At 45.1% G+C, this 26752-nt stretch overlaps 1 protein-coding gene across 1 annotated transcript in view; it reads right to left on the bottom strand.

Annotated features, from left to right (window-relative positions):
* Nucleotides 1-887: 887 nt before the first annotated feature.
* The window catches only part of LOC149353427 (nose resistant to fluoxetine protein 6-like), a 59523-nt gene continuing 33658 nt past the window's right edge, over nt 888-26752 (bottom strand). Inside the window, exons 3-16 of the mRNA XM_089577349.1 lie at nt 25555-25760; nt 24892-25006; nt 21386-21473; nt 19970-20079; nt 18102-18281; nt 14873-14963; nt 14704-14796; nt 13869-14034; nt 12108-12187; nt 10761-10883; nt 9914-10034; nt 8898-9084; nt 6266-6408; nt 888-1736 (exon numbers count right to left, since the gene is read on the bottom strand). Of these exons, the coding sequence (XP_089433475.1) occupies nt 1488-1736; nt 6266-6408; nt 8898-9084; nt 9914-10034; nt 10761-10883; nt 12108-12187; nt 13869-14034; nt 14704-14796; nt 14873-14963; nt 18102-18281; nt 19970-20079; nt 21386-21473; nt 24892-25006; nt 25555-25760 (1952 nt within the window). The 3' untranslated portion in view covers nt 888-1487. The remainder of the gene's footprint in view (nt 1737-6265; nt 6409-8897; nt 9085-9913; nt 10035-10760; nt 10884-12107; nt 12188-13868; nt 14035-14703; nt 14797-14872; nt 14964-18101; nt 18282-19969; nt 20080-21385; nt 21474-24891; nt 25007-25554; nt 25761-26752) is intronic.

The raw sequence follows: 26752 nt of genomic DNA, 5'->3' as shown, positions 1-26752 counted from the left end.
ATTAGCTATCGCGTCATACCCTTAAAGGCGGATCGTAACTGTCCCCTCCATTTTTTTTTTTTGGGGGGGGGGGGGGGGGGGGGGGGCAAACTTCAGGTCTTCGGTTTAAAGAACATAGATTGCCGTCCATTGTGCCAGGAAGAAATTCTTTATTCTTCGAAGGAAAACACAGAGATGCCGAGGAACATATGCTCGAACCGACGTCAGTAGAATGCATAGAAACAATTCTACTTCATTACAATCTTCATCAAAACGATGCGGAGATGATGTTCACAAAAAACACACAGCCATAGCAGTTTTCTGAACAGAACACATGGTGACGATGCTTGTGTGATGATTAAGCCGGCCTCAGCAATCAAGCCGCGGTCACTGTTTCTTTGCTCACGATTTTTTTTTTTTTTCAATATTGCTTTCCATCCCTACCGCCTTCTCTGCTTTGGGAAGCGACATAATACTGGAAATGCGCGACCTGCAAGTTCTTACCGTTTGAGAGATCACTGGCATCGCTTTGGTAATCATGAGCGCATATACGAGTAAGTAGCCCAATACGAGAATGCGACTACGACGTATTGAACAGCCGCACTCTTGGGTCCCTCTGCAACGCGGAATCTTGCTGTAGCATATGTCCACGCAGATAAGCAGCCCTTAAGAGGGATCCAGGAGATGTCTGGATAACTCCATATTTTTCTCCAAGCGCAGTCATCAATCGTGTAGCTGATTTGCGACAGCCGGGTCCAGCGGTAATGCCGCATCGCCAATGTGCGGTTGAAAGATACATTATATTCAAGCCAAGTGATAACTCAGGAGGAAAACTTGGCGCGCAATGACGAATCATTTAACCTGCATCAGTTTCGCCCCCCCCCCCCCCCCCCCCCCCCACCCCTTTGGCCTCGCAGGAATCGCTGTTCACTGTAGCTGACCGCCCCTATGCAGAAATATTTTCTTTGTTTCACTGGCTACAAAACATTGCGCTCGACGGGAATGATCTGGAAACGTTGAAGAAGGAACCGCTAGCACTTGTAGTGAGGTTGCACTGATATCACAATAGGAGCTGAGAGCGGTCTGCTTCGCACGCTGAGAAGAGAGCCAGGAGACTTGGCGCGAGATTTCGTTTTCGACTGTGAAGTTGTCGAGGTGTGAAGCCGCATATGTTGAGAAGCAGAAGCATCGAGAAGGCAACTTCGTTGAAAGAATGATAACATTTGCTTTTCCGCCCGCGATCCGGTCTCCTGACGGCATATGGCCGATTCACCTTTACAGCGCGGCTTTGAGACGTAACGAAGGAAGACGGTCTATAGACGACAGCACAGTGTGATGACACACACTCCTCTACCCTCAAAAGTCTTTGCACGCACTGTGTCTGTTTCTACTTGCACCCGATCCTTCGGGACATTACTAACTGACGTTCCTCAACGCTTGCTACCTAGACTGCGACCATGGCGACGATGTCGCAGCAGAGCTCGCAGGAACGAGTGCACAGCGTGGTGCTACGCATTGCAGGTAACGTGAGCAAAGCCGGGCTGTGGCGCCCCAGTTGGCCGGTGACCGTTCACTGCAACGGCGCCGCAGACGATGGCTTGGAGCGGCGCCTGGCGTCCTTTGGCGGCCAGCGATAGCGAGGCCCGCCGGCGTTGCATCAGCAGCCCCTTGAGAGTGGAGAACGGAAGCTCCACCGTCACGTGTGCCACGTACGCCAGCAACACAGATACCGCCGTGTGTCCCAGGAAGCTGTAGCACTGCACCAGGAAGCATCGCGAAGGAAGCACTCGTTTTTAACAAGGAAAGAGAAGGCAGTAGATGCGCTATAGATATATATTGGTGTGAGAACGGCACTTCCTTGGAAGCTGATTCTTACATGATAAGGAAGTCACAGAAACTTAACAGAGTTTATTACGACGCCTCGGCTGCTAGATTAGCCTTCTTCAAGTATTGTGGACTTGAAGAAAGCTGGTCTCCCAGCCGAGATGTAATACACTGCGTTTTGTTTTTCTGAGCGACTTTTCCATTATATTTGTGTGCGGGTGCCCTTGCTGTACAGTCATGAAATTTATGAGCGTGAATACGGCAGCGCGTGGCAAATAGCCTCCAGCCCTACTTGTGGCGATACGCGGCGGCTGCTTTCCGCAACATGGTGGAAAGGGTTACGCCGCGTTGCCAGCTTCCGGCAAGCCGAAGGACAGACCTCCCTTTCCACTTTGTTTACGAAAGCGGCCGCTGCGTATCGCCATGAGTAGGGCTCGAGGCTATCTGCCATGAGCTGCCGTGTTCACGCTCATAAATTTCATGGCTGTACAATTCGCTTTCGCAACTCACAGCATATATAAAGGTGAAATGCTCGTCAGGTTAACGCCTCCTATTCGCAATCATGAAGGACTTCCTTGCAACTCGTTCTGAACGAAGGTTAAACAAGTGAAATGAAAAAATGTGTACGCACTGAGGTTTACATTGGCAGCAGGTAGTACCGAACCGTTACAACAATGTTGCATCTTTGTTTTGGTCAAACTTTTAGATTGTTCTTAATGTCCATATTTTCTGGTGTTTTTAGAACGTTCAAATTAAGCTTTGGAATAACTTAACCTTATTTAAACATTTTTACGATATACGTGCAACTTTTGCCAAATGGTAAGCAAGCCTGCGAGGTCAGACCAGACCCGCCTGCTGTGATCCGCCACTTCACACATTGAAAGAAAAAAATGTAGACGGTGGTGACACCGCTGCTATACACCATATACCATACATGCAACTTATACACTCGCATTCTAAAAGATAGCATGGTATCAAGCTTATATAGTCAGCCATTAAGTATGCCGTAAGCGATAGTATATTAGACAGGCTGCCGTCTTTTTTTTACCAAATATGATGTGATCTCAAAGGCCCAGTATGGCTGTCAGAAAGTACATCAAGAAAGCAAGCCCTTCTACATGCCAAAGATAAATAATCGAGGGCATCAGAAAACAAAAAAAAATACACTTGGTCTTTTTTTCAGGCTTAAAAAAATGTTTTTGCCTCAATTTATCGTAAAACGTTAATACATAAATTAGAAAACTACGGGTTAAGTGGCGTCGCAACAGATTTACTCAAGAGTTATTTAGCCAACTGAAGTTAATTTGTGGAGCTAATGCCGTTCGCTCTGATATTTTACCTAATCGGCAGGGTGTACCTCCGGGCTCAAAATTAGGCCCACTGTGGTTCTTAATATATGTAAACGATATTACTCGAATACCTGACTCATCGAACTTGGCAACATATGCGAATTATATCAGTAAGGTTTTTTACATCTAATGATATTTCTGAACTTGCTTCTAGCGTAAATGCGTACATAGATCGTATAGAAAGTTGTTCCTCAGCCACTCTATCAGAGTGGCGAAGAAACACAACTTGTAACTAAACGCTGCAAAAAGCACGCATATTTTATTTACAGCCCATAACAAAAACGTAAATAACGAGATTAGTCTTTATTTTAATGGTACAGTAAATAAGCCGCGTTAAGGAAGAAAAAATTTTAGGCGTATGGTTTTAGGAACGTTTTTCTTGAGGTTCATATATTTAAAGCAGGTATGTGACAATCTTTTTCAGCCTGTCGGTGTCGTTCACAAAAGAACCCACCTGATTCCGCTATAGCTTAAAAAACAGTTAAACAACCCCCGCTTTTATCGACACTTTGCTACAGTGTGTTTGAATGGGGAACGAATACTAAAGCTAATTGCAAAAAGCTCATGCTTTTACAGAAACGAATACTTGTCTGTATTACAATTACTGTGTTCGTTATATAAACCTAGAAACTGCTCCGTTGTTTTTGTGCTATCCTATGCTTCGTGCACACGAAATCTATACTTAAGGAAACTCCTCTTATCATATATGACCAAAAATTATTCACCACGATAGACAATGAATCACCCGCTAGTCTTTCCGGTGGAACATGAGACACTTACGGAAAGACAAAAACAAAATTTGAGAGACAAACATTCTTACATAAGTCTACAGAAATCATAAAAACCTCGAAGAACTGTTAGATTTCAGCACATCTGAAAATTTCTTCAAAACAGAGCTTAATACATTATCGCTAGCTGATGATATTTGCTCTTCCTGAGCTGCGATATTTCTTTCTTTTTCCCGTGTTTTTATCTCTATCTCTTTACGAATGCGCATATAAAGGCTGCTTTCGAGCAAACGCGAGTGTTTCGTCATGTGGCTTGTCCATCCCAAATACCGAAATTTGTAAATATTTCTTTTTACAATTTGTTCTTGTAAGTGCTTGTGGTTCGAACGTCTTTCTGTATGTATATGCTTGAGCGAAATATCACCATTTTTATATGGTGGTGGGATGGGACCAAGTATTATGTGCCTTTAGTCCCAGCCTCCCATAACACAGACGAGAAATAAAGCTCGATCAATCAATCAATCAATCAATCCAGTCAATAGTGGTAAATCAGTAACATGTAATGCTCTCTAATTAAATATTGGTGGTATGCATGCCATTTATGGCAACCATCATCTCAGATATTTGACTGCAAAATTCTAGTAGTTAAAAAAATCATTACTGCATGGTGTGAAAAGTTATGAGGTATAGTGCTTTAAAATATATTGGCAATGTCATCTTTATGTTTATTGTTTGAGCATTATAATTTCAGAATTCATGGTGAGGGTTTATAGCTATGATTTTACAGCAAAATAACACTTGGAACGCAGTATTATATTATTGTCTAGCTAATATTTACCAACCTAATATTTACCGCGCAACATATAACGTTATTTTTTCATTTCTGACATTATTGGAACGTTGCAATGTAACATGCAACTTTACTGTACCTACGCAACAATTTTATAACGTTATTGAAATTTTCGGCGCTACTTAGGCGTCTTCTGAACCACAGCGAAATATTATCCCGCGTAACTGAAAACGCGTGTTTCCTGAAGTAAGGAAACGCCGCCACCTAAAAAATTACACTATTACGGAGAGGTGCTTAATTCTAACTTTCCAATGCAATGGGGCACATTTCGCTTGGTTATAGGTGAACCTTGAACCTTATTCTTGGGTGTCGCAAAAGTTTGATATGATTTGATTCTACATTTTTTATCTCTTCCTGCAATAGTTTCACGCGAGGCAGCAGTATGTGAAAACAAATACATTTTTCTCCAAGGGGATTTTCCCCCCTTAAAAGAGCCGAATAGCTCTTCACTTGTCACGACAGCTGTAACCGAGCAGAGATAACAGACATACTTGTGTTAGACAAGGCAGCGTTTTTTGATGCTGTTGAGAACGACCTTGCGTGGGTAGAATCGAAGATTAGTAAACACCGACGTATAGATTTAAAAGCATCACTAACAGCTGGAACCGTCAAACCCTAAGATTACCACTTCCCTGAACTTTCCCATGCTGGGTCGTAAATCGACGGCAGCTGCAATCAGCACATACATAACGTAAATAAGCCCTGCGAAGTATAATATAAGGTTCCAGAAAAAAAAATTGTTCTGAGCTCTGCAGTGGCCCGACAGAAGACGGATATGCTAATGCCTCGGTCCAGCAAGCTGTAGAAATAGACAGCGACTGCTCCAAAGAAGCGTCGGGCGACACCAGAAACCGCGCTGGGCGTACCTTCGGACGGCCACTTACCGCTCAGTAAAGGTGCTGCCAGACAGTACCTCAGACACTACCATATTTGATTCCTATCAAAAATATTGTATGCAAGTGTACTGTTCTCCAGTCGAAAGTATAGCAGCCAGCCACTCCACTACCAGTGATGACAGGAAGATTGGAACGATGGCCTTCCTTTCGTCGTGAGACCACAAATGGCATGAGATTATTTAAACAAGAAATGTTTGACTTCCATAAAAATCTGCAGTCTTAGGTGTTTCGGCACTCCCGATCGTAGTCACGCATACTATCGACTGCGCTTGTTTAAGCTCTACATTTAGAAGGCCTTTCATGGTCCAACAAGATATAATGCACCTGCTTACACAATCATCATAACTAGACCAGCCTAATTTAAAGCATCGCCAGGCAAATGCAAGAGCGCGCACAAAACAAGGAGTTGATACGGTGAAATGCACCGCAAACGCTTACATTTGCGGGTGCAAGGCATCTAATGCATTTGGACTGGTGGGAGTTTTAGATCAGGGGTCCAGATGTAGCTCTCGTTAGCAACCCAGCAGCTACATCCGGCAGTCTGTTTTCATGTGTCTACCCTCTGTTCACAGACTATGTTCTACTCAGCGAGAACTCTGTATGCCGTGTGTTGGCTGTAAATCGCGCAACGTAACGTACCATGCTGAATTGATCAAGGTTGACGATCTCCCTGGCGGTGGCGACGTGCATGTAGATAACTAAGGGATGGATCAGGTAGATGAGATAGGAGAGGGTACTGAGCGGCACCAGGCCGTTCCACGCCAGCGTCGTGTTGATCAGCCCTGTGCAGATACGGAAAGAAGGTAAAGAAATAAATCCTAATGCATAACATAGAGCAAGCAACTGTCATAAGGTAAGCGCTTTGGGCAATGTTTGGGAATATTTTGAGCTCAAACAAAACACAAACGTGCATCATGTATCAGTCACTACTTAACGCTACGTTCGTATGATCCTCACATAGACAGAAGATCCAATTAATATTTCAAAACAGTTAACTAAGCCGAAATTACTTCACTCGCTCGTGACCTTTTAAAATATGCGACGTGGGTCCGACTTTTTTGGGGTACGTTTCTTGAAACACAGACACTTTTTAGGAAGAATAAATTTTTTTGCGCAAACTTCGCGCGAATGTTTTTTTTTTCTTGTGAGACATCCGAACGCATGGTGTCATCTATGTGCTTCGAAGTCGAAGTCGAAGAGGTATACAACATCTCTCATGGACTTTATAGAAATTAAGGTACAGCTTTTGAATGTTGTCCAAAATTAAAAGAGGCGACGTCTGAAAGGTCGAACCATCTTAGACGTTTCCCACTAGTTACAAGTAAAGCATGTCATAGATCTGTGCAATTAAGAATATAAGTACCTGTTATGAATTTTTCGGACACGGGTACTGGAGCACTGCCGCTGTTAGGGCCGATAGGACACCTGTACCTTAGTCTCGCACGTATGGTTTAGCATGTGTGCTTTAAAATGTTAGATATACTCAGCCCCCAGTACCGTTGTGTTATGACTGATACGTACAGCCACAACGGTTATTATCGCTGCGTGAGAACGGTAATGACTTCGCGATTTTCTGACACTCGATACTTCCTGGAGAGTAGAAAATTTATGACGCACTTTCTTGGAAATGAGCAGCGTGCGTCAGTTTTCATCGCATTATAAACCTACCTAATTAAACATTTTAACGTTTTTGTTGTGCTGTTCGCCAGGTTAATAAGCTGAACTCACTATGCTTTAGCAATAAAATACTGCATAATCAAAAGCGCCATCAGTTGCGAAATGAGCAGCATTAAGCAGTTCTCTTCTCGCTCTAAACCTTCCAATGTAACCTAATAAGTGTATTTTGTTACCATTTACCATGTTTACCATGCTTACTTAGTCAAAGGTACCATTGGAGACTGACTGCAACGCTTCATGCTAGTCAAACATACCGATCTATCATTCAAACCTAGTCCACTTTAACAATGAGCGCCATAATATCGAGAGAAGTGAGAACACTCTTACGCGTTACCTTTCTGCGTGGCCTCAGAGCATTTGAAGAAAGAAAGATTCAATAAAATGAATGAAAATATTAAACAACAGCGAAGATCAAACTAGGGCGTGCAGGCTCAAAAAGGAAGTGAGAAAACATGCCGACCTCATACAAAAACGCTAGGCTGTCCCGACAATGGCTGACCCAAATATGCGAGACATTCTACGGTCTCACGCAGAACAAAGTGAGATGCCACACACAAAACAACAGAGCCGTAAGTCGCAATGGGTGAGCAAACACGCAAATAGGGACAGTGACTTCCGGCTTCCGGAAAGAGTACTTCACTTCCTGCTTCCAGAAGAGTCAACACACAGTAGTTAACCTTAATCTACTCGAGCTACTTGCTGAAGGCGCTAGACGGCTTTCGCGTTCAAGAGCTATTCTTTTCAAAGACATACGGTAATTTGCCTATGCTTCTTTTGTGCTTTCTACAATAATAATACCCAGCATGTCGCCACAACTATTTTTCAACGGGAAAGAATTTATGGAACCAATTTGTTCATATATTCTAAGCTTTTACTATAGCATTCAATATATACGCAGATCTCTCTTCGGCAGGCTTGCATTTTTTTGTTATTAACGTTTTGGCTTTCGTCAAAAACGTTTCCCATTGATTTTCTATGGCAGTCTTAACTGCTCGATGCGAGTGGGGGAAAAACTTCAAAAGAAAGATTGTCACGCTGTCGAGAGAGAGAGAGAAACCCTTTAGTGAAAAACAGAATTTAGCCGGCGTTTCAAAATCACTGGCATGCTACTCTGCATAAGGAAGGAAATTCGGGAGAGGCAAAGACGAGAGGAGAGCAGTGCATAAAATGTAAAATAAAAGAAATAGAAAGGGGATAAGATAATATGCGGCCATGAAATGCGTATTATGGTGCATTGGCGAGTAATTATGCAACGTATGTAATGACGAGGTCGAAATTAACGCTGTCGAAATTAAACCTGCACTGCCTTCGATGGGAATTACAACAGAAAGGTGTAACTGGTCCTAGATTGTGCAACGAAGTGCAAACGTCTCTTCTCGCCTCATTTCATGCATGGCAATTTAGAAGCGTGAGACAGAAGCTCTAATTTTTATTGAAAATATTTAGCGCTATTAGAGAGGCCAAGGCGTAGAATGTGCGCAAACAGTCATACAGAATGCCTGACTAGATTTTTCTGGCGTGCGCTCTATATTTTCAGCACTCGAGGTCTTCTTCCCAGTGTACCGGAACTGCCAAGTGCGCGCAGATGACCTACCTCCGTGGCCCACATGGCAGGCTACGACGAGCCAGGCGACTGCGGTGCACCAGATCGTGCGATGCAAGGCTGCGTAGCAGGAGACCAGGGCCGGATGCACATCGAAGCCCGCGCGGAACGGGTACACACCCCACAGGGACACCAGGCCGCATAACAGTGCGCACACCCAGCCTAACCACAGTGTGGGCTGCACGGAGACGGCCAAAGAGTCAGAAAAAAGGTTTTAGTTGCGTGAGCCGTAGAGTGACGAAGAACTGACTGCATATATAAAGAGCGACAATAGGGAAGGCACACTGCAGCAAATATCCGGCTCTGTTGCGCATAGCAGGCGTAAGACACGACGGCTTGAGAGCACGCAGAAGATAACTGGTTCTGCCAGTGGTAGAGTAGCGCTCTTCTCCTCTCTGATTATCTGTAGGCCACAGCCAGCTTCACGAGCGAAAATCACTTGCGTCACCACTGTGACACCTCGGAATTAGTATACTGGCTGATACATGGATCAGGTACACTCAACTCATTCGCGTAGAAGGAGTCTCATAGCGCGCATTCCACACGTCCGGGTCGCCCTTTCTGTGCACACTACAGTCGCTGCCTCAACAACCCTTCCCACCACCACACCCACCACATACACCTTAAGGCACTGATATATAGCGCCGCACTTTGACACTCTGCACTTGCATCTTATCCGCACACCACGCTGATATCCAGCATTTCCCTGCTTCCGCATTGGCCAAGCGAACACTGGTGCGCCTGGCTACCCCGGCTACCCAGTAACTCGTTCCAATATTTCCTTCTCTTCTGCAGCCCGGGACTAGGCGTCTTTTTCAATAAAGTGTTCCACCACCCACGCCACCGCACGAGGAAGTTAATACCGGTATCAAAAATGGCTCATTGTTGCGCTTAGTCGGCAGGTTCGTTCTGACCGCGAACTCTGCATTGTAGATGAAGCGCATTGGCGGGAACCTGCCTAGAAGGGAAGAGCTTCGTAGCCAACGCAAAAGAGTAAACTGTCTCACCCTGCTCATCGTGATAGTCTTGTTCTTGACAAGGTAGAATCCGCACAGCAGGCCCACGCAGAACGGGCCGAAGTGTGTGAAGGGCTGGAAGTACAACAGGTTCAGCTGCTGCACGGCTTTGCTGCGGGCAGGAGAAAAGAGTAGAGACAGGGTTTCCGTTATGCCTTAACGGCTGCCCACATATCACTTCGACGTAGAGAGCAAAGACATAGAATGATCATTTTGTAACATGGTACTTGTTGTGGGTAGGCTCTGCTGCTGTCCGGCCGTACGTGAAACAAGGAGCACGTTTCAACAAAGCAAAATACAAACAAAATATGTGTGCTCACATTGACCGCTGCACGGGCGGCGCTGCCCCGGGAACCAAATCACTTTCACCATTATACAACACCTCAGGCTCCCCAACGCATGCGCATGTGCGAGTGACTCTAGCCTCGTCACCGTTGCATCTGAAGGACGGTCGCGTTCCTGTAAGCTATTGAACGCCATCATTGCAATGAGGTTGAACACTGGCTGTCGTTTGAGACGAACGCAACAGTAAGAATAAACAATGCGAGAAGTGAGGTACACTAAGCGCAACACTTTCACTAAGGCGATGAATCGATCTGTGCCCAATACTGCACTTCTAACGGCCGGCACATTATTGGCCGAAGTGCATGTTTTTAAATATAGCTTATCATCACCAGCCTATGGTCACTGGCTGTAATAACAGCCACAGCACTCCGCGGCACTATAACAGTTTTCAAAACAACAAAGAGGTAATCACTGCTATGAGCCGTACAGAGGGCTCCAATTTTTTTATTTGTTGAAAGCGCTAGAAAGCGATAAGCAGGATGCACATGCATACCTCCACTCAGAAGTCATGAGCAGCAAAGCTGGCGGCAAGTCGAAGAAGTAGGTGATGAGGCCCACCGCCAGACAAGAGGCCAAGCACAGCGTCACTACCAGCGCCAGGCCGAGAGCTGTACACCTGCAAAATTAAACGGCATGAGCAACGGACGGAAAGCAAGTTCACTGGCAGGGCTCAAAAGGATGCAGCACAACTCAACGGCGCTGCGACAGCACACCGGGCTCGCAGTTCCGCGCATATGGTCACCTTACGAAATCGGTGCCTGATCCGTCGCAAAAAGTGCCCAGGTCAACGCTCCCGGAGTGGGGCTGAAGAACACTTCTGCCGAGCTGCGCGATAATAGCAAGTCCTCCTCGACATCTATAATCTCAAAACCAGGCAATGACTGCTATCCCTCCTGCACCGTATGGCCTCATGCCCGCTCCGGTAGCGGGCCTGGAACCTTTATTTTTAGGCAGATTTTAGGTAATTGAAGAGTGTCGTTTTTTTCATTGAGCACAGCGTAGCGTTTACTGCGCACAGTGTAGCGTTTACTGCGCGCAGACTGTAGCGTTTTGTTTATCCTCCTGACGCAGTTTAATGCTTTACGAAGGCAATCGAATTTGCACCTCGTCACTACGTGTACTGTTGTATCCGCAAAGACGGTGACCTTTGTCCTCTACGTCTGTCAGGTTACTAGAAACGTTTGCGCCATAAGTTCGTAATACCTGCTAACATATTTTTGCTTGACCTAAGGTATTGAATTAAGCGCACACTTTTGCGAGTATGTGTTTTCATATTTCAAAATTAGTGTATGCCAAGATGCTACGAATCGTAGCGTTTACTTCCAAAGGTTTTTTGTTTTTAAATAACCAAAAATGTTGGCTTTCGTAATATTAAAATGCAAGCTTTTTTATCATTGCTGTACTTCAAATTAAGCGGGATTTTACGCACACTATGGCAACTCATTTTGCGCTACGCTGGTTCTTTCTATAGCCTTTAGGTCAAGTTAAGTTAGGTTAGTGGGGTTTAACATTGTTCCCAGTAATAGCAAATGTAGTTGTATTAAGTTGTTGTAAATGAATATCAGATTTTTTCAGCACACAAATATGAGGCTCCAAATTTTCAAGGCGCGGTGATAAATAAATATTCTACAGGATGACAATGAGAAAGTAAGACTTAAGCCATAGTTTAGTTGGACGCGCATTTTTAGCTCGGTGAACACAACAAAAAGAAAAACATTACCACATCAAATATTAACTACGAAAAACGCCACAAGTTCGCTATTTAGCCGCACTCGTTTACAAACAGAGCCAAAGCCGGTGTGCCAAAGTCGCAACCCCTCGTTGTTGGTTCCGCACTTACTTGTAGATGAAAAGCAGCAGAGGCAGTGCCAAGACGAAGAACTGCATATTCACCGCTTGGAACCAGGTGTGCAGAAGACACTGCGAGAGAAAGAGTGGTCTAAATCCGCTCGCTCGGGGCCGTCGAATGCAGTTTTGAGCGTGCCCTCGACCGCAAAGATGCGTGCTTCAAATGCGACTGAAAGCTGTGCTCACACCACCTCGAGTACAAAGAGTTTGAAAATATAAATACCAGATATTTTATACGACTCGCAGAGACATATGCAATGCTGCGTACGTCAACGTTTCCACGTTACGCTAGGTAAAGTTTATGCATTAGCTTACGTTAACTTTTCTGCTTGGAACTGTTAACAGTTTAGTACCTTTAATATCTGCTGTGATGCAGGAATGGCTAACTGTTACATTGGCAATAACTTCAGTGACGTCTTTTACGGGCACGTTTAATGAAGCTAACTCGCGCACTTCGGGGGGCTGCTTAATTTTTACACTTTTATAAGCAGGATCGACTTATTACCTCTTTAATTGACGAAGAGACGAAAAATGATTGAATGAAGCTTGGGCAGTAAGCTAAACCCCTAAAGGAGACTGTCACAAATACGCGGGCTTCTGGCCGATTCTTTGCCACGCTTTGTGAAACACGCGCAAACCACAGAAGAGATAGGATGGCAATAGGAGGCTTGCACGTCAGGTGGCGGGCGCCATGATAGTGCGCAGCGCGTAGCTTCAACGATGCAGGCAGGAACAGGTGCTCGTAAGCCCTTCTGGCTTATTAGCATGCGCGTGGTGTTTCGCCGTGCTCCACGTACACAACATGGTGGCCAGTGTTGCTTCAGTGCAAGCTCCCTATAGTGCCACAGTAGAGAGACAGAAAAGACTTTGCAGTAAGACCGGCAACGAGCATGATGAAGCACAAAGTGGAACGGGCGTTCATGACTCAGAACATTACAAGCCCAGTTTTGTCTGATAACCACCTTGGAAAAGGGAAAGGCTCGGAACCGAGGAATGTGGCCCATCGCAAACTTTGACATTCGATCTCTTTCGTATCTTTGGCGACCGACACTTTTGGTAAGTGACACTAGCTTTTATTTAGTAAAATGCGAAATTTGAAAGCGTGTGCATGCGAGGTATTCCTAGAGTCCAATAACGTGGTCTGTACTCCCGCAGAACGCGCTAGTATCCTAAAAGACTGGTCTCACTTTGGCAGCACGCCCTAAAAGCTTGCGCGCCCTTCAAGCATTCAAGCATTCCCGCGCAGGCTATCTTTAACACTCTGTCGGTCGGTGCAACGTGCTTTGAATTATTTATATAGGAATGCGCAAAGATATGCGCGCCCCACCCTATCGGTTAAAGCTTAGAAAGGTAGAAAGTAGAACGAAATATGTGCTGCGGCAAGAATGAAGCCATGCACATCTCGCCAGTAAGAAGACTGCTCATAGAGAAGTTCTGTGTAGTGCGTGGAATCTTTAAACGCAGGATTTCAAACAATAGAATGAACTCTCAAGCCTTAGCAAACAGAAGGAAGCGGTAAAACAACTACGCAAACTGGATATCACGCACTCTTTCGCTGCGACCGTCAAAAAGAACGCTGCACAGTCTTTACGATTCTTCCACTGTCAGATATGGTTAGCTTTGACTATTCAGTGCCGATGTACGAACTCGTACAAAATGAGCCAGCTGATAACAAGATTAGGTGATAAATATTGCAACTGCTGCAAGAAAACATTATGTTTGCTCTAACTGCGCAGCAGAGTCGAGAACTTACCATCTTGTCGTAGGGAAGGTAGTTGCTGACATAGAGCAGATTGCTCCACCAGGAGTTCGCGCAGTTGTTCATCAGCGGAGTCATGACCTCGTGCCAAAGCGGTCCCGATCCCAGCAGAGGCAAGAGCGAGAAGGACCCCAGCACTAGCAGGTATGAGGGTGTCATCCTGAAGTAAAGCAGAAGCACAACTCTGTGATCTCAATGTTCACACATTCCGCAAAACGAAGCTATAGAGCGATAGAGCGAAAATGTTGCGAGAATGGCGCATTGTTTGACGTTTCAGAGTCGAGCTTAATTTAAGAAGCCCCCCCCCCCCCCCCCCCCCCCCCCCCCCCCCCTGTTTTTACTTGCCGCGCTAAAGTTCTGGCGCATTGAGCTGGAGACCAGCTCTGTGTGTTCCATCTTGTATTCAATCGAAAATTAGACATATAAACACAGCCTAAAGCGGGATTTCCGGAGTGAGAGAGCTCGGTGCAACATGCTCCAGCCGCGCTTTCTTACTACGTGTGTAGTCGATCTGAAATCCAAGAGGTCGTCATGTATTGCAACGTGTAGACGACAGTATCGCGTACACAGTGAGTGGAAAGCGCAGTATCGTTACCTACAATTAGCTATCCTATTAAGCGCTCTTTTCTCCGGCACTGAAGTGAGCCGGCTCTTAAATCTGCTGTGTCATATGCACTTTGAAAGGGCTCCTGTGCGTACGATGGAGGAACAGTTGATCAAAATGACAATGACCGCTTGTGAAGGAACAGCAAGAAACATTCTCAATGGTGGAACGAATCTTATCTTTTTTAGCGAAATAAATACCTAATGATTCCGCATGAAGCCTTACCTCCAGAACCTCTGAAATAGCGATGATAGAACGTTCAGCTTCCCTTTCTTTTTTTCCATTCTCGGCCAGTTGGAGTAGACGATGAGCAGACCACTGCAGGTGCAAGAAAATCATTGTTATTGGAGTAAAGAAAATTGTTGCGTTTGTGTAAATCGCATTATTAACATACCTGATGAAGAAGAACGTGTCAACAGGGAGAAAATTTTCAATGGCCGTGAAAGGAACGTCAGTGTTCAGTTCCTCCAGTGTTTTCAACCTCTCTGAAAAACAATAAAGAAATTAAAGTAGATCACTCCTATCGTAGCTCACTGCGCTAAGTTGTAGATTTTTTTTTTTTTTTACAGTACACAGCCAGTAGAAAGTTAATAGGCCCCGCAAGAAAACATACCAGAAAGAGCATGGGTCTGAGGGCTGCTGCATCGAGGGGCCTTTCTCGGTAAACAGACACTTGTCGCACTTGCTTTTCCTCGGATGTCTAGCGTACGTCAAGGACCGACAGGTGGTCGAAATAAATTCGGAGTTTTTCACTACTGCGACCCTCCTAGCGCACGTGCAGTTTCTCGACACTAAACTACACGTACCCTCTTCGACTTGTTGCGACGTGTTGTGCCTGTTATTGCAGCGCTCTTTGTGCCATAAGGTAGCGACTACAAAGAGGCAAGCCTCTTGTCGGAGCAGTGTAGCGACTACTGTAAGATGTATGCTTGTGCCAGAAGCATATGGACCGGAGGGGAAAAAACGTGGGCAAGTGTGCGAGGTTTAGCTTTCTCTATAGACTCCAAGTGAACCGATTTCACCGCTATAATGCTGTCATAGTGGATGCCGTTAATTGTACTTTTAGCGGACGCTGAATGGCAGCTATGACTGAAAATGTCAGTAACAAAGTTTCGTAAAGTTTAACTGCCGACGTCTGTTAATTACAGATGCATTCCTAACGCAACCCCTTCGCGAGGCACGCCAAATACGAACATGAAAACGGGAAACGAAGCGTGCGCTAGGAAGCTCACCGACTGGCTAAACTCATCGGTGTAAATCACAATTTCGGCAGGCTTGCCCTGAAAGATGGCGGTCACAATCACTGCTAAGTAGTCTTATCGAGAAATTCTGCGAACTAAACTCATCCTTTCCGAAAACAACGCCGGCGACGAACAGCGTAGAACGCCGCCTGGTGACAACAACTCTTCTTTTTTGTCGACGAAGGGCCCTGGTATTTAACGTCCTTGCACCTGCGGAAGCTTCTGTGGTGGCTGTCATCGACACCATGCAGGATGTCGATGTCGTTGGCCTCAGCCACAAGAACATGCTGCCATGACATCAAAACAGTACCCTTAGATCAACGTTTTCCAGCAGGCAGTCGTCTCATCTCTTTTTATGTCGCAAGCACAGCATAGTTTCGTATATTCTTGTGACGTGTTCTCTTTATGGCCAACCAACGTACTCCGCAAGTGTTTATTCGATCGCTCACGAGTGCTCTTCCTTCTCTTTCCACGTCCTCCCGTCCTGTCATCCACAACGCATGGTGCACCACACAGCGAACACGAAGCTGTACACCACCGACATCTCGTCCGCCGCCATGGTGCAGGCCATTCGTCTGTCCGTCATCGGCATGCACTTCACACTTGAATACCGCGCCGCGCGTCACGTGCGTTGCTAACCTTTCTAATCCAAGTTTCGTACTAGGCGACTGTCTATCGCTGGCCTTGCCAAACTTACGACCACGGTGCCAGCGCTGATAGCCCAGTCACCAACTGTTTGTAATGGTTGAAATAGCGTCGTTCCCACGTAAATGAAGCTAGAAAAACTAGTCCAAAACTGCATTCGTGTTCTCGAATACCCAGCGTCCTGTGACCAGTCAGTCGTTGCAAGAAAGCTGGCCAGCGCAAGAAAGGCTGTCAGTTAGTCTCACAGAGAATTTTCAACGGTCGGGCACGTCACGAACACCTGCAATGCGAGGTGGATTACTTTTGTTTGAACCCGCCACGGTAGCCCTGTGGTTAAGGTGCTCGGCTGCTGACCCGAAAGACGCGGGTTCGATCCCCGCCGCGGCAGTCGCATTTCGACGGAGGCGAAATGCCAGAGGCCCGTGTGCTGTGCGATGTCCGTGCACGTTAAAGAACCCCAGGCGGTCGAAAATTCCGGGGCCCTCCACCACGCCGTCCTTCATAGCCTGAGCCGCTTTGGGACGTTGAACCCTATAAAACCATAAAACCAAACTTCTCTTTGAACGCCCTGACGGGCCACTCGAAGCCTCAAGCCTATCGCAAATCATTTCTGCACCTAAGACGCAACAGCATAACGTCGATTCAAGCAGCTGCAATGGTCCTCAAAATTCGAATGAAACGACGAGGAGTGGCTCACTGTAACGACTGGCAATCAACGACAGAATTTGATGGTAATGATGGAGATTTTATTTTAATCTCGCGAGGGCAACTTGGACAAAGAGCGGAATGGCTAACATGTTTTTATGCGGTCGAAGACCCATTTTTTCAATCATTACGCCCCTGCAAAGCCGAGCACCAGTCAAAGAGAAAGCATGTATCGAATGAAAAACTGGTGGGTACCCAACGGCACTGGGCATCGAGCCCACGAGGCGGGTGCTGAAATCAGCTAGGCCACTGCTGCAGTGACGACATAATTAGAAGGGATAATAACAAAGTCATGGACGCACTGATATTTCATAGCGACAGTGATGCATCGCTGTACTGTTAGCGCTGCAGTGCGCAACTGGCAAATCTATCACTTACTAACCTGTCGTGTACAGTATGAGTCACTCTTGCGTGCACCGCTCTACCGGTGCGTACCAGACAATGAAAAATTCAAATGGTGCAGCAGCTTATGTCTTTCTGGACTGCGGGGTTTTATCGTCCCGAAGCGACTCGTGTTGTCAGGGACGCCGTAGTGGAGGGCTCTGGATTAATTTAAACCACTTCGATTTCTTTAACGCGCGCTACCATCGCACAACACACGGGCATTTTTGCATTTCGGCTCCATTTAAATACGGCCTCCGCGGCCATGGGATCCGCAGCCACAGCCAGTACTGAGCCAGCGCGGCGGCTCTCACGACTTTCTGGTGATGTGCTCGTGCACACCCGGTTTGTAATTCTTTCTCGCTCGACATACGCATAAACGTTGCGTCGGCAGCATAAAGTGCGGCGAGGTGTCACTTTGTGACCAATGGGCCGCTTGAGCGCTCCACGCAAACGTTACACAGAATGTATATTTTGCGCCGGTGTCGTAAAAGAATATCTAGTAACACAAACGTTGGCACGGCGAAGAGACAGTATAGACTGAAAGCATCATGCTCGCCGCAGAACTGCGCGCACTCCCAGGGGGAACGTGGTTAGTATAGGCACGTTCACCCATATATGAATGCGGGCTGGGATCAAGCTTCTACTCACTGAAGCGCACGAATGTGGTGATGTCCCCTAGGAAGTACGTGTGTCCGAGGATGATCCAGAGGCAAGACACCACGCGGATACCGTGCAGCACGCCCAGGCTGGAGTTACGGCGCGCCGGCTGGAGCAGCCTCCGAGTGTTGGCCAGGAAGGAGAACGACAGAGCCAGCTCCCGCGCGAACTCTGAAAGATCATCGAGGTGCAAGTGCCAACACCGCGTCTTTCAGTAGATCGGCCACACTGCGTCAATCACTACGGATCCTTGCATAGCACAGCCTCACTGGACAGTAAAATTGACGCTTTTAAAAGATAAGTTGCCCGGCTTTACCACATGTACCGCTGGATTGTCACTAGGGCTTCCTTTACAGCTAGAGCGGATGTGTGTAAAAGCTCTATGCGTCTGTTTCTCGCAGCAGAAGAGAATGACCTTGATGATGACGAACAGATCGATTGATGAATTGCTCGGTCTGATCTACAACAAAGCTGCAACAACAACAACAAAAAAAAAACAAGCAGCACGAAAACGCCGCTCTTAACCATTGGAATGATTGTTCGAAAAGTCAGTTCACTGCGCAGGAAACCGGAAAAGAGTTTAACAAGCTAATACAGACCTAACTCACGCTTCACAGACACGATGTTATATGCAATGACTAAGCTCGAATAATGTTACTTTCCCGTTGAAGGCGGTAATTTATTGGTTGATTGTTACTGCATTCCAGAAGCATAATTTTCGCAGGGTAGGAATCTAAGATAGAAACATTGAATTTTCAGCCAACGGAAAGGCCAGAACAGAAAATAATAAGGTAGCAGGTCAGTAATAAGAACAGGTGCAAAGAAGAGGAAAACTAAGTCAAAATGGAATACAAAGAAAACAGATAATTAATTTCCACTGAGGTTTCTGGCAAATGATGCGGGAGGGTGCGGTAAAACCCCAGCGTTAGTAAGCCGATTCCACCTTGTTATGATCGTTGGAAAAGATTAATGCTTCAAACGATTATGACGCGAATGAACAGGCATCATTGCAAGCTTGTCTCGATTTCTAGTAGCACAATACGCTGAGGAAGATAATAGTCCATCGAAGGAAAGTTTTTGTTAATTTTAGTTATTGTACTGTTTAGCTCTCAGGTAACACCAAACGAACTAGTGGTTAGTGAGTAATTTCCTGGGGAACTATTTTACTCTTTCTAAATGTGTGTGTTAATCAACCGCCCAGTTTCCACAAAAGCCTTGTCAGTGTTTTTCAGACAATGCTTTTGATATCGCTGTGTTTCGCACTAAAAGACGGTTTTCCCCATTGCTTATTAAGACCCACCCCTCAATTATCCTCCAGCAATGAAGGCGAACACCCATGCAGTTAGCCAGTCGTAAGAGGAAGTGCCTAGAGGCACAGCTAACTGAATTCACCATCAAAGTACTGAATTTCTATTACTATAACTTTTTTCGCCCCAAAGGCAAAATTTCTTCTCGCTTCACAACTTATGTTGTGTGGAACTATACCTCGTTCTGTTCACAAGAAACCCCCTATTTTTTTCCATTCAAGATTTCGCTGTTATCGCGAATAAGTTCTTACGCTGTTTAATAAACCACCGCAGCACTTATTGAATCAAAAAGACGGAATAGACTGCGCACATTATTTTTAAACATGACACCTCACCATAAGCTTCGTATACTTGAGCACAGCTTAAGAAAAACGTTTTCACATAGCGATTTGGGTGTATTTAAAGGCGCCTAAAATGCGTCCGCAGGAATACGTACACTCAAAGAAAGCTTTTCTCATATCTAGCCGACTCTGCGCAGTTCAGGTGAACAACATGAACCGCAGTGAGAGTGTGTAATATGAAGGTGTACTTGTTGCAGTGCTGCACACTTGCCTAGAGGCGTCTCGTCTCCGCGCAGCTTCTTGGACTCGTCTCGGGGTCCGGAGAAGCGATCCACCAGAGTGCCCAACCCCACGCACACGGCCAGGATTCCCAGGATGCTCCTGCGGCGGGCACACGAAGAAAGTCGTGAGAAGGGCGCTGTGCAGCTCGCAAGTGAAGGACTCGGGGAGTGCAAGAAGCACGGAAAGAACGGTGAATGGTGCCTTTGATAGGCGGCGAATATCTTTGAAAAACCTTTCATGGTTTTCATCTCAAATGGCAAATGGCATTTCCCCAGTAACCGGATTGTTTGCAAGGTGAAATAAATATACTCCCCTTAGGACTAGCCTGTTGCCACTTCGAGTTTATCGATTCGGGCTCGCTACGTCACCTACTAGCCATCGTGGTTCGCCCACCAGCTATAGAGCCGGGTTCGGCTCGTGACTACCATAAATTTTTATTCACTTCTGAAGATTCGTGCAAGTTCAATAGCCTCTTTATTATTTGTAGCCGTATAGTGCGCTCAGGTGCGCATGCTAAATCTAATTGTTTTTTTTTACTCTACTCGGCCACGTGATGTTCCCCACCACGTTGAAGAACAGCATGGAAGAATCCTATAGCACAGTTAATGACAGGACTTTGCGCGAAACACACCGCTTTCTAAAAATTTTGTTGTTTAAGCGAGTAGACACGTCGGTCAACATAATGCCTCTTCAGAAGGCGAGTGCAGTTGCGCCTTTCCAAGACCGCTCTTTGGCCACTTGAATGCTTTGCTTAGCTTAGACTGGCGCCATGCTTCTGTCGTGTGCTTATCACGGGGCAAGCACGTGTACCACGTGTACCGTGTACCAAGCACGTGTACCGAACACGTGCTTGAAACGGCAGCGGCAGTATATCCGGTTTGACCCCTCTGATAAATCTTTAAGGTTTACGCTATCCACTGGTCTCAAGAAACACTGAAAGAGTTTGCAGTCATTTTCTTAACTCTCACATGTTATACGTTAACAGCGAAATCACATTCACGGCACGAAGCACACCACGTGTTTACCTCTAGTCAACCAGCTGAACCCACTATTTTTATTGCCTCAAATTTTGAAAAAGTATTTACTACATGCCCGATAGCGAGCGTTTTTTCGCTGATAATGCGGCTTGCCGGTCCACTAAGTATTTGTGAATGCATGTACTAACTGAGCTTTGCTGTAGGAAAACATTTCTACACATCTACGGGCGAAGGCGCAATATTTTAAGCTGTTTTGCGATAGTATTTAAAACTATACACAACACCGCCTGAACTCTCAAGGTATTAAAGAAAGGAAACAAGGCATTCTAGTCGCGGGTAGACATAAATATGTTCTTTCTTTTTTTTTTGGAAAACACGAATCGGGAGCACTTCAGGCACAACGAAGCTCTGCATGCGTATATACTCACATTACGACGAGCTGTATGGTGTTGACCTTCTTCGGGCCGTCCACTTCGCACGTTCCAACCCAAGATTTCATCTTGGCCCGCCTCACAACTGCATGCACGATGAATGAAAAGCTCACACGGAATGTACAGACATTGTTATTCCTCTGGTCACAGTTTTTTAATTCGTTTACTTGCTTTCTTATTACTTCAAGTGAGAAAAAAAAAAGAGGAAATTTACCTAACAACTGCCTAAAAGAAACTTCTAGGTCCTCACACCTTACAAAAATTAGACGCTATGTTAGTGGGGTGAACTGTTGCACAAGGGACAAATAATAAAAAGAAGAAAGATACGAAGAGAATCATTACGCCTTGACATTCAGTAATATCACCCCTGTTATCGACAGTCGAAACTCGTTAAAAGGGACACTGACGGCAACGCCATCAAATTTTTCTTCGCAGTAAAAGATGTGTTTATTGCTTGGTGAGAAAATTTAATTTTCAAAAAACTTTTTTTTTTCACCCCTCGTTTCAAGCTTGAGACATCAATACCAAAACAGACTCCGTGATTACTGTTTGGAAGTGGATGGCGATGTTGCCTAGCCTCAGAGATCCGCATAAAAAAATTGTATTGATCGCAGTTTTCTTGTAAAAAACGGTGGCGGTGGCTGTACCTTACTTTCATTTTTTGACTTTTGCTATGTTATAGAGGCCATCTCAGTTTTGTGCGAAAATAGCTCTTTGTCGTCACAACGCGGAAATCTCTGTACGCAGACCAAATTCAATTTGTCCATTTAAAGCCAATATATATATATATATATATTTTTATTTATTTATTTATTTATTTATTATTTATTTATTTATTACCTCAAAGGCCCCGGTTGTGGGGCATTACATGAGGGATGGGCGGATTACATGCAGATTATATAAAGATTACAGAGTACATAAAGATCAGGATACATAAAGATTACAGGATACATAAAGATTACAGGATACATAAAGATTGCTGATTACATAAGGATGGCCTCAATCTTTTTTTTTGAAGTCGATGCAGTTGACGATGAGTACGGCTTCCGGCGGCAGATCGTTCCAGTCCCGAGATGATATGACAAAAAAAGAACGGAAATGAGATGTTGTTCTTGCAGCGGGTGGGTATACGGTCTTGATGTGGTTGTTGCGGCTAGAAGGCCGATGAGCTGTTGATATGATAGATGATCCTAAAGGTGAATGATAGAACTTGTGGAATAGGCATAGTCGAGTTATTTTTCTTCTAGTTTCAAGGTTAGGCAAGGATGCTCTGGATTTTAAAGAGGACACGCTAGTATAGTAAGAGTAGTCACAATAAATAAAACGGATAGCGCGGTTTTGAACTTTTTCAAGGATTATAGAAAGGTTAGATTGATGAGGATCCCATACTGCTGAAGCGAATTCTAGTTTAGGTCGGACGAATGTTTTATAAGCTAATAATTTGATAGAAGGGGTAGTAAAACGAAGATTTCGACGTAGGAAGCCAAGGGTGCGGTTAGCGTCATTAGCGATGTTCGTGATATGCGAAGACCATGTTAGGGTATGAGTTAAGGTGATGCCAAGATACTTACAGGAAAGAACAGATGATACTTCAGAACCAAAAAGAACATATTTTGAGGGAATATGGGATTGCCTGCGATGAAAAGAAAGCATGCATGTTTTAGTAATATTAAGGGACATTAGCCAATGCTTGCACCAAGTTTCAATTTGGGTTAGATCAGTTTGGAGGGTGTCAGAGTCAGTTCTGCTGGTAATAGGGCGGTAGATTACACAGTCGTCGGCAAATAATCGGATGTTCGAGTTGACGTTAGAGGGAAGATCGTTAATGTAGATTAGAAAAAGCAAGGGTCCAAGCACTGTGCCTTGTGGTACACCTGAAGTAACGGGGGAAAGAGGTGACGATGATTTGTTGGCGTAGACAAATTGCTCTCTGTTGGTCAAAAAATTTTGTAGCCATTTTAACACCAAGGGGGTAAGGTTAAGATGTGAAAGTTTTAGTAGTAATCTTTTGTGGGGTACCTTATCAAAAGCTTTTTCAAAGTCAAGGAAGAGCGTGTCAACGGGAATGTTTAGGTCAAGATGAGAGCTAAGATCATTAACAAAAAGGGCTAGTTGGGTGTCACAGGAAAGTCCTTTTAGAAAGCCGTGTTGGTTAGGATGAAAAAACTTGAGCGAAACTAAAAATTTAACGATGTGAGAATAAATAATATGTTCCATTAGTTTTGAACAGATGCTCGTAAGAGAAATAGGGCGGTAGTTTTTACATGAAAACGATGAACCTTTCTTGGGGACTGGAACGATCTTACCGATTTTCCAGTCTTGCGGAAGCACGCCTGATGATAATGACTGTTGAAAAAGATGGCACAAAATGACACTAACCACGTTTTTAGTATTTTTTAGCACTTTAGAGTTCAAGCCATCAATGCCAGATGACGATGACACTTTCAATGATTCAATTAGTTTCCTAATACCATTGCTATCGAACAAAATGTCTGGCATAACTGGATGATCGAAGACAGGGAAGTGCGGTAATTCGCCGTCCGGTTCGTTAGTAAAAACTGAACAGAAAAAAGAATTTAGAACGCGACAGACATCATGTTCCGGAATGAGATTATGGTCCTCATCATGTAAAGTAATAGGTGTGTTGCGTGAAGGATTAATGGATTTCCAAAACTTGTTAGGATTAGTGAGAAGCATAGAAGGTAATACTGATGAAAAAAAGGAACGTTTAGTTTGGTTTAGCAGAGATTGGAATGTTTTTTCAGCACAATGGTACTTTTTCCATGAGCAGTCAGTGTTCACACGTCTGGCTGTACGGAAAAGCCGTTTCTTCTTGTTATTAAGGCGCTTCAGATCGTTGTTAAACCACGGTGACGATGATTTTTCTGTGATCGTGATAGTAGGGATGTGCTTATCTATTAGTTGATGCATTTTGTGTGTGAAAAGGGACCAGTTAGTTTCTACTGACCGGCTTGAAAAGTCATGGACGAACCACGCCCAAAAATCGGTTAGTTCTGTGTTCATGGCAGCGTAGTTACCTTTGTCATATAATGTAAGTGTTTTTTTGGTTTTCTTCAAACTTGGGACTTGGAATGAAAATGTGCTTAGTATAATGGAGTGGTCACTAAGTCCGGGTAAATGAAGTGGCGTAGAAACTTTATCAGGGTGGGAAGTGAGAATGAGATCGAGAATGTTGGAGGAATATATATATATATATATATATATATATATATATATATATATATATATATATATATATATATATACCAGCTCTTGGTTTCTGACGTTTTGTGTTGAATATATATATATATATATATATATATATATATATATATATATATATATATATATATATATATATATATATATATATATATATATATATATATATATATATATATATATATATATTCAACACAAAACGTCAGAAACCGAGCGCTGATCGCTGAACCAAGTATTTGCTTAGATCAAAATTAATGCACACGTCATATTGGGCACTGTACCATGCCTGCCGAGCTTTTCCAAGTCCTCCTTTTCGCAGTGCGAGGGCAGGCAGACGCCAATGCGGATCGGGAAGTACTTGATCCATTTGCCGTAGTTGTAGACCCAGTGCATGAACTGTGGAAGCCGACAAGAAAGCAGGAACGAAAACGCAAATTAACGAGCAATTCGATCATCCCTGGTAGTAAAGCGATCTACATCAGTAAATCATGTCTAACAGTGACATGGTCCGACAGATTGTGGGGGTATATTCACAACGGTGTTCGCACATGTCTTACTTAGTGTACGGTCCCTTGTGATTGAACGATTTCTTAGCTAGCGTCTCAATGCCACCGTGATCGGCCAGTGATCGGGTTAGTCACCGGACTCGTTTTAGTTGTCGCCTCGTGAGTTCTCATGACTTGCGGATGCCAGCCAAGCAGCATTGAGAATATCACCCCAGGTTTCTACTTCATGCATGGCCAGTGTTTCCTTGTTCTTTGTTATCTTAAATGAGATCAACTCGGTGTTTCTATAGAGTTATGACAGGTGGAACTTCATCAATGATTGCATGTCAGGCTTGGCGCGCCAGTACGTATACGTGCGTGAAAACTAGTAGAAATAAACGAGGCGTTCTGTGAGAAATATGAACTCTCCCTTTTTCCCGTTTTTTCTCTGAGGCTCACCGACTCGGGGTCCTTGATGAGCTCCGAGGAATTCTTGAAGGGCCGCGGCAGCCCCGGGAACTGGATGTTGAGCGTGCAGTACCTTCCCACGATCGGGTCGCCGTCTCCTTCGTCGTGGCGCACGGACAGGCACTGGTCGAACGAGCCGAGCGTCGCCAGCGAGCCCGTCATGACGCCCATGGGCAACTTGCCGCTCGAGTCGGCCACTGCGACCGGGGACAGCGAGCATGAGGAACGGGACGCTCCGAAACAATACTTAAAAGCCACTCTTCGCTTACGTCATTCTGGTGCGGTTAGACGCAATTTGACTGGACGATCACCCCTGTAAACTGTCACGACTGCCGCATAACACAGAGTATAAACACCAAATTTTGTTTTTTTATTTGAAATTTTGCCTAAGACATTAGTATGTATTGACCACCACGTACTATTTGCCTGCGACCAGAAAATAATTTATTATTTAATTTTTTTTTCTGTCATACAGTAGAGGTTTCGGTTTCAACGCCCAGAGATGGCTGTGAGGTAAAAGTTTAATATAGCTGGCGTGAGGCATAAGAAAACTGCGATATAATCGCTGATGCTTCAAAAAGATTGCCGTTCCGACTTTGAGACAGGCAGGCTTAAGTGTTGCAGTGATTTAAAACGACGAAGCCCAGCCAGCGGTCCAGCGCTCGCCATGTTTTTCTACCTGAAGTAATTTACTAAACTTTGCCGCCACAGCTGTGACAGTGAGCTGCGCGTCTCCGGAGGTCCGCTATCTCCGGCGACATCTTCCCTTTGTGGGATCCCGGAAGTGTTTGAATAAGAGATTGTATGGCGCCAGGAATCGTCGGGTGTCGGAGGCCAAGGCTCATTAGGGGTCCTTAAGCCGACAGCCTAGCCGCAAGCTTTATTCGCACACCGACAAGCATTCAACTGGTCAAGTACACCCCGCAAGAGCGGCAGGGGCACCGGCGCTGTGAGTAGGGCGAGCGAGACACTCCAGCCTGGAAAGAAGGATCGCCCCGAATGGACGGAAAAAGAAAGAAGAAAAAGTTATTCAGTGGGGTGACGAGCAAGGCCCGAGACTACACCGCTGGGAGTCGGTCCTCCGCCGCCCGAGGTGTCCAAACCATCGCGAAGAAGCTGAGCCTGAGCGAACGAACAAGGCCCACTCCGCAGCCTCTCCGTTCCTTCTGACCAAGACTCCGGCGCAAAC

Source organism: Amblyomma mixtum, chromosome 3, assembly GCF_055824585.1.
Source record: "Amblyomma mixtum isolate Tamu chromosome 3, ASM5582458v1, whole genome shotgun sequence".
NCBI lineage: Eukaryota > Metazoa > Arthropoda > Arachnida > Ixodida > Ixodidae > Amblyomma > Amblyomma mixtum.
This window is presented reverse-complemented; position numbering and strand designations above follow the sequence as displayed.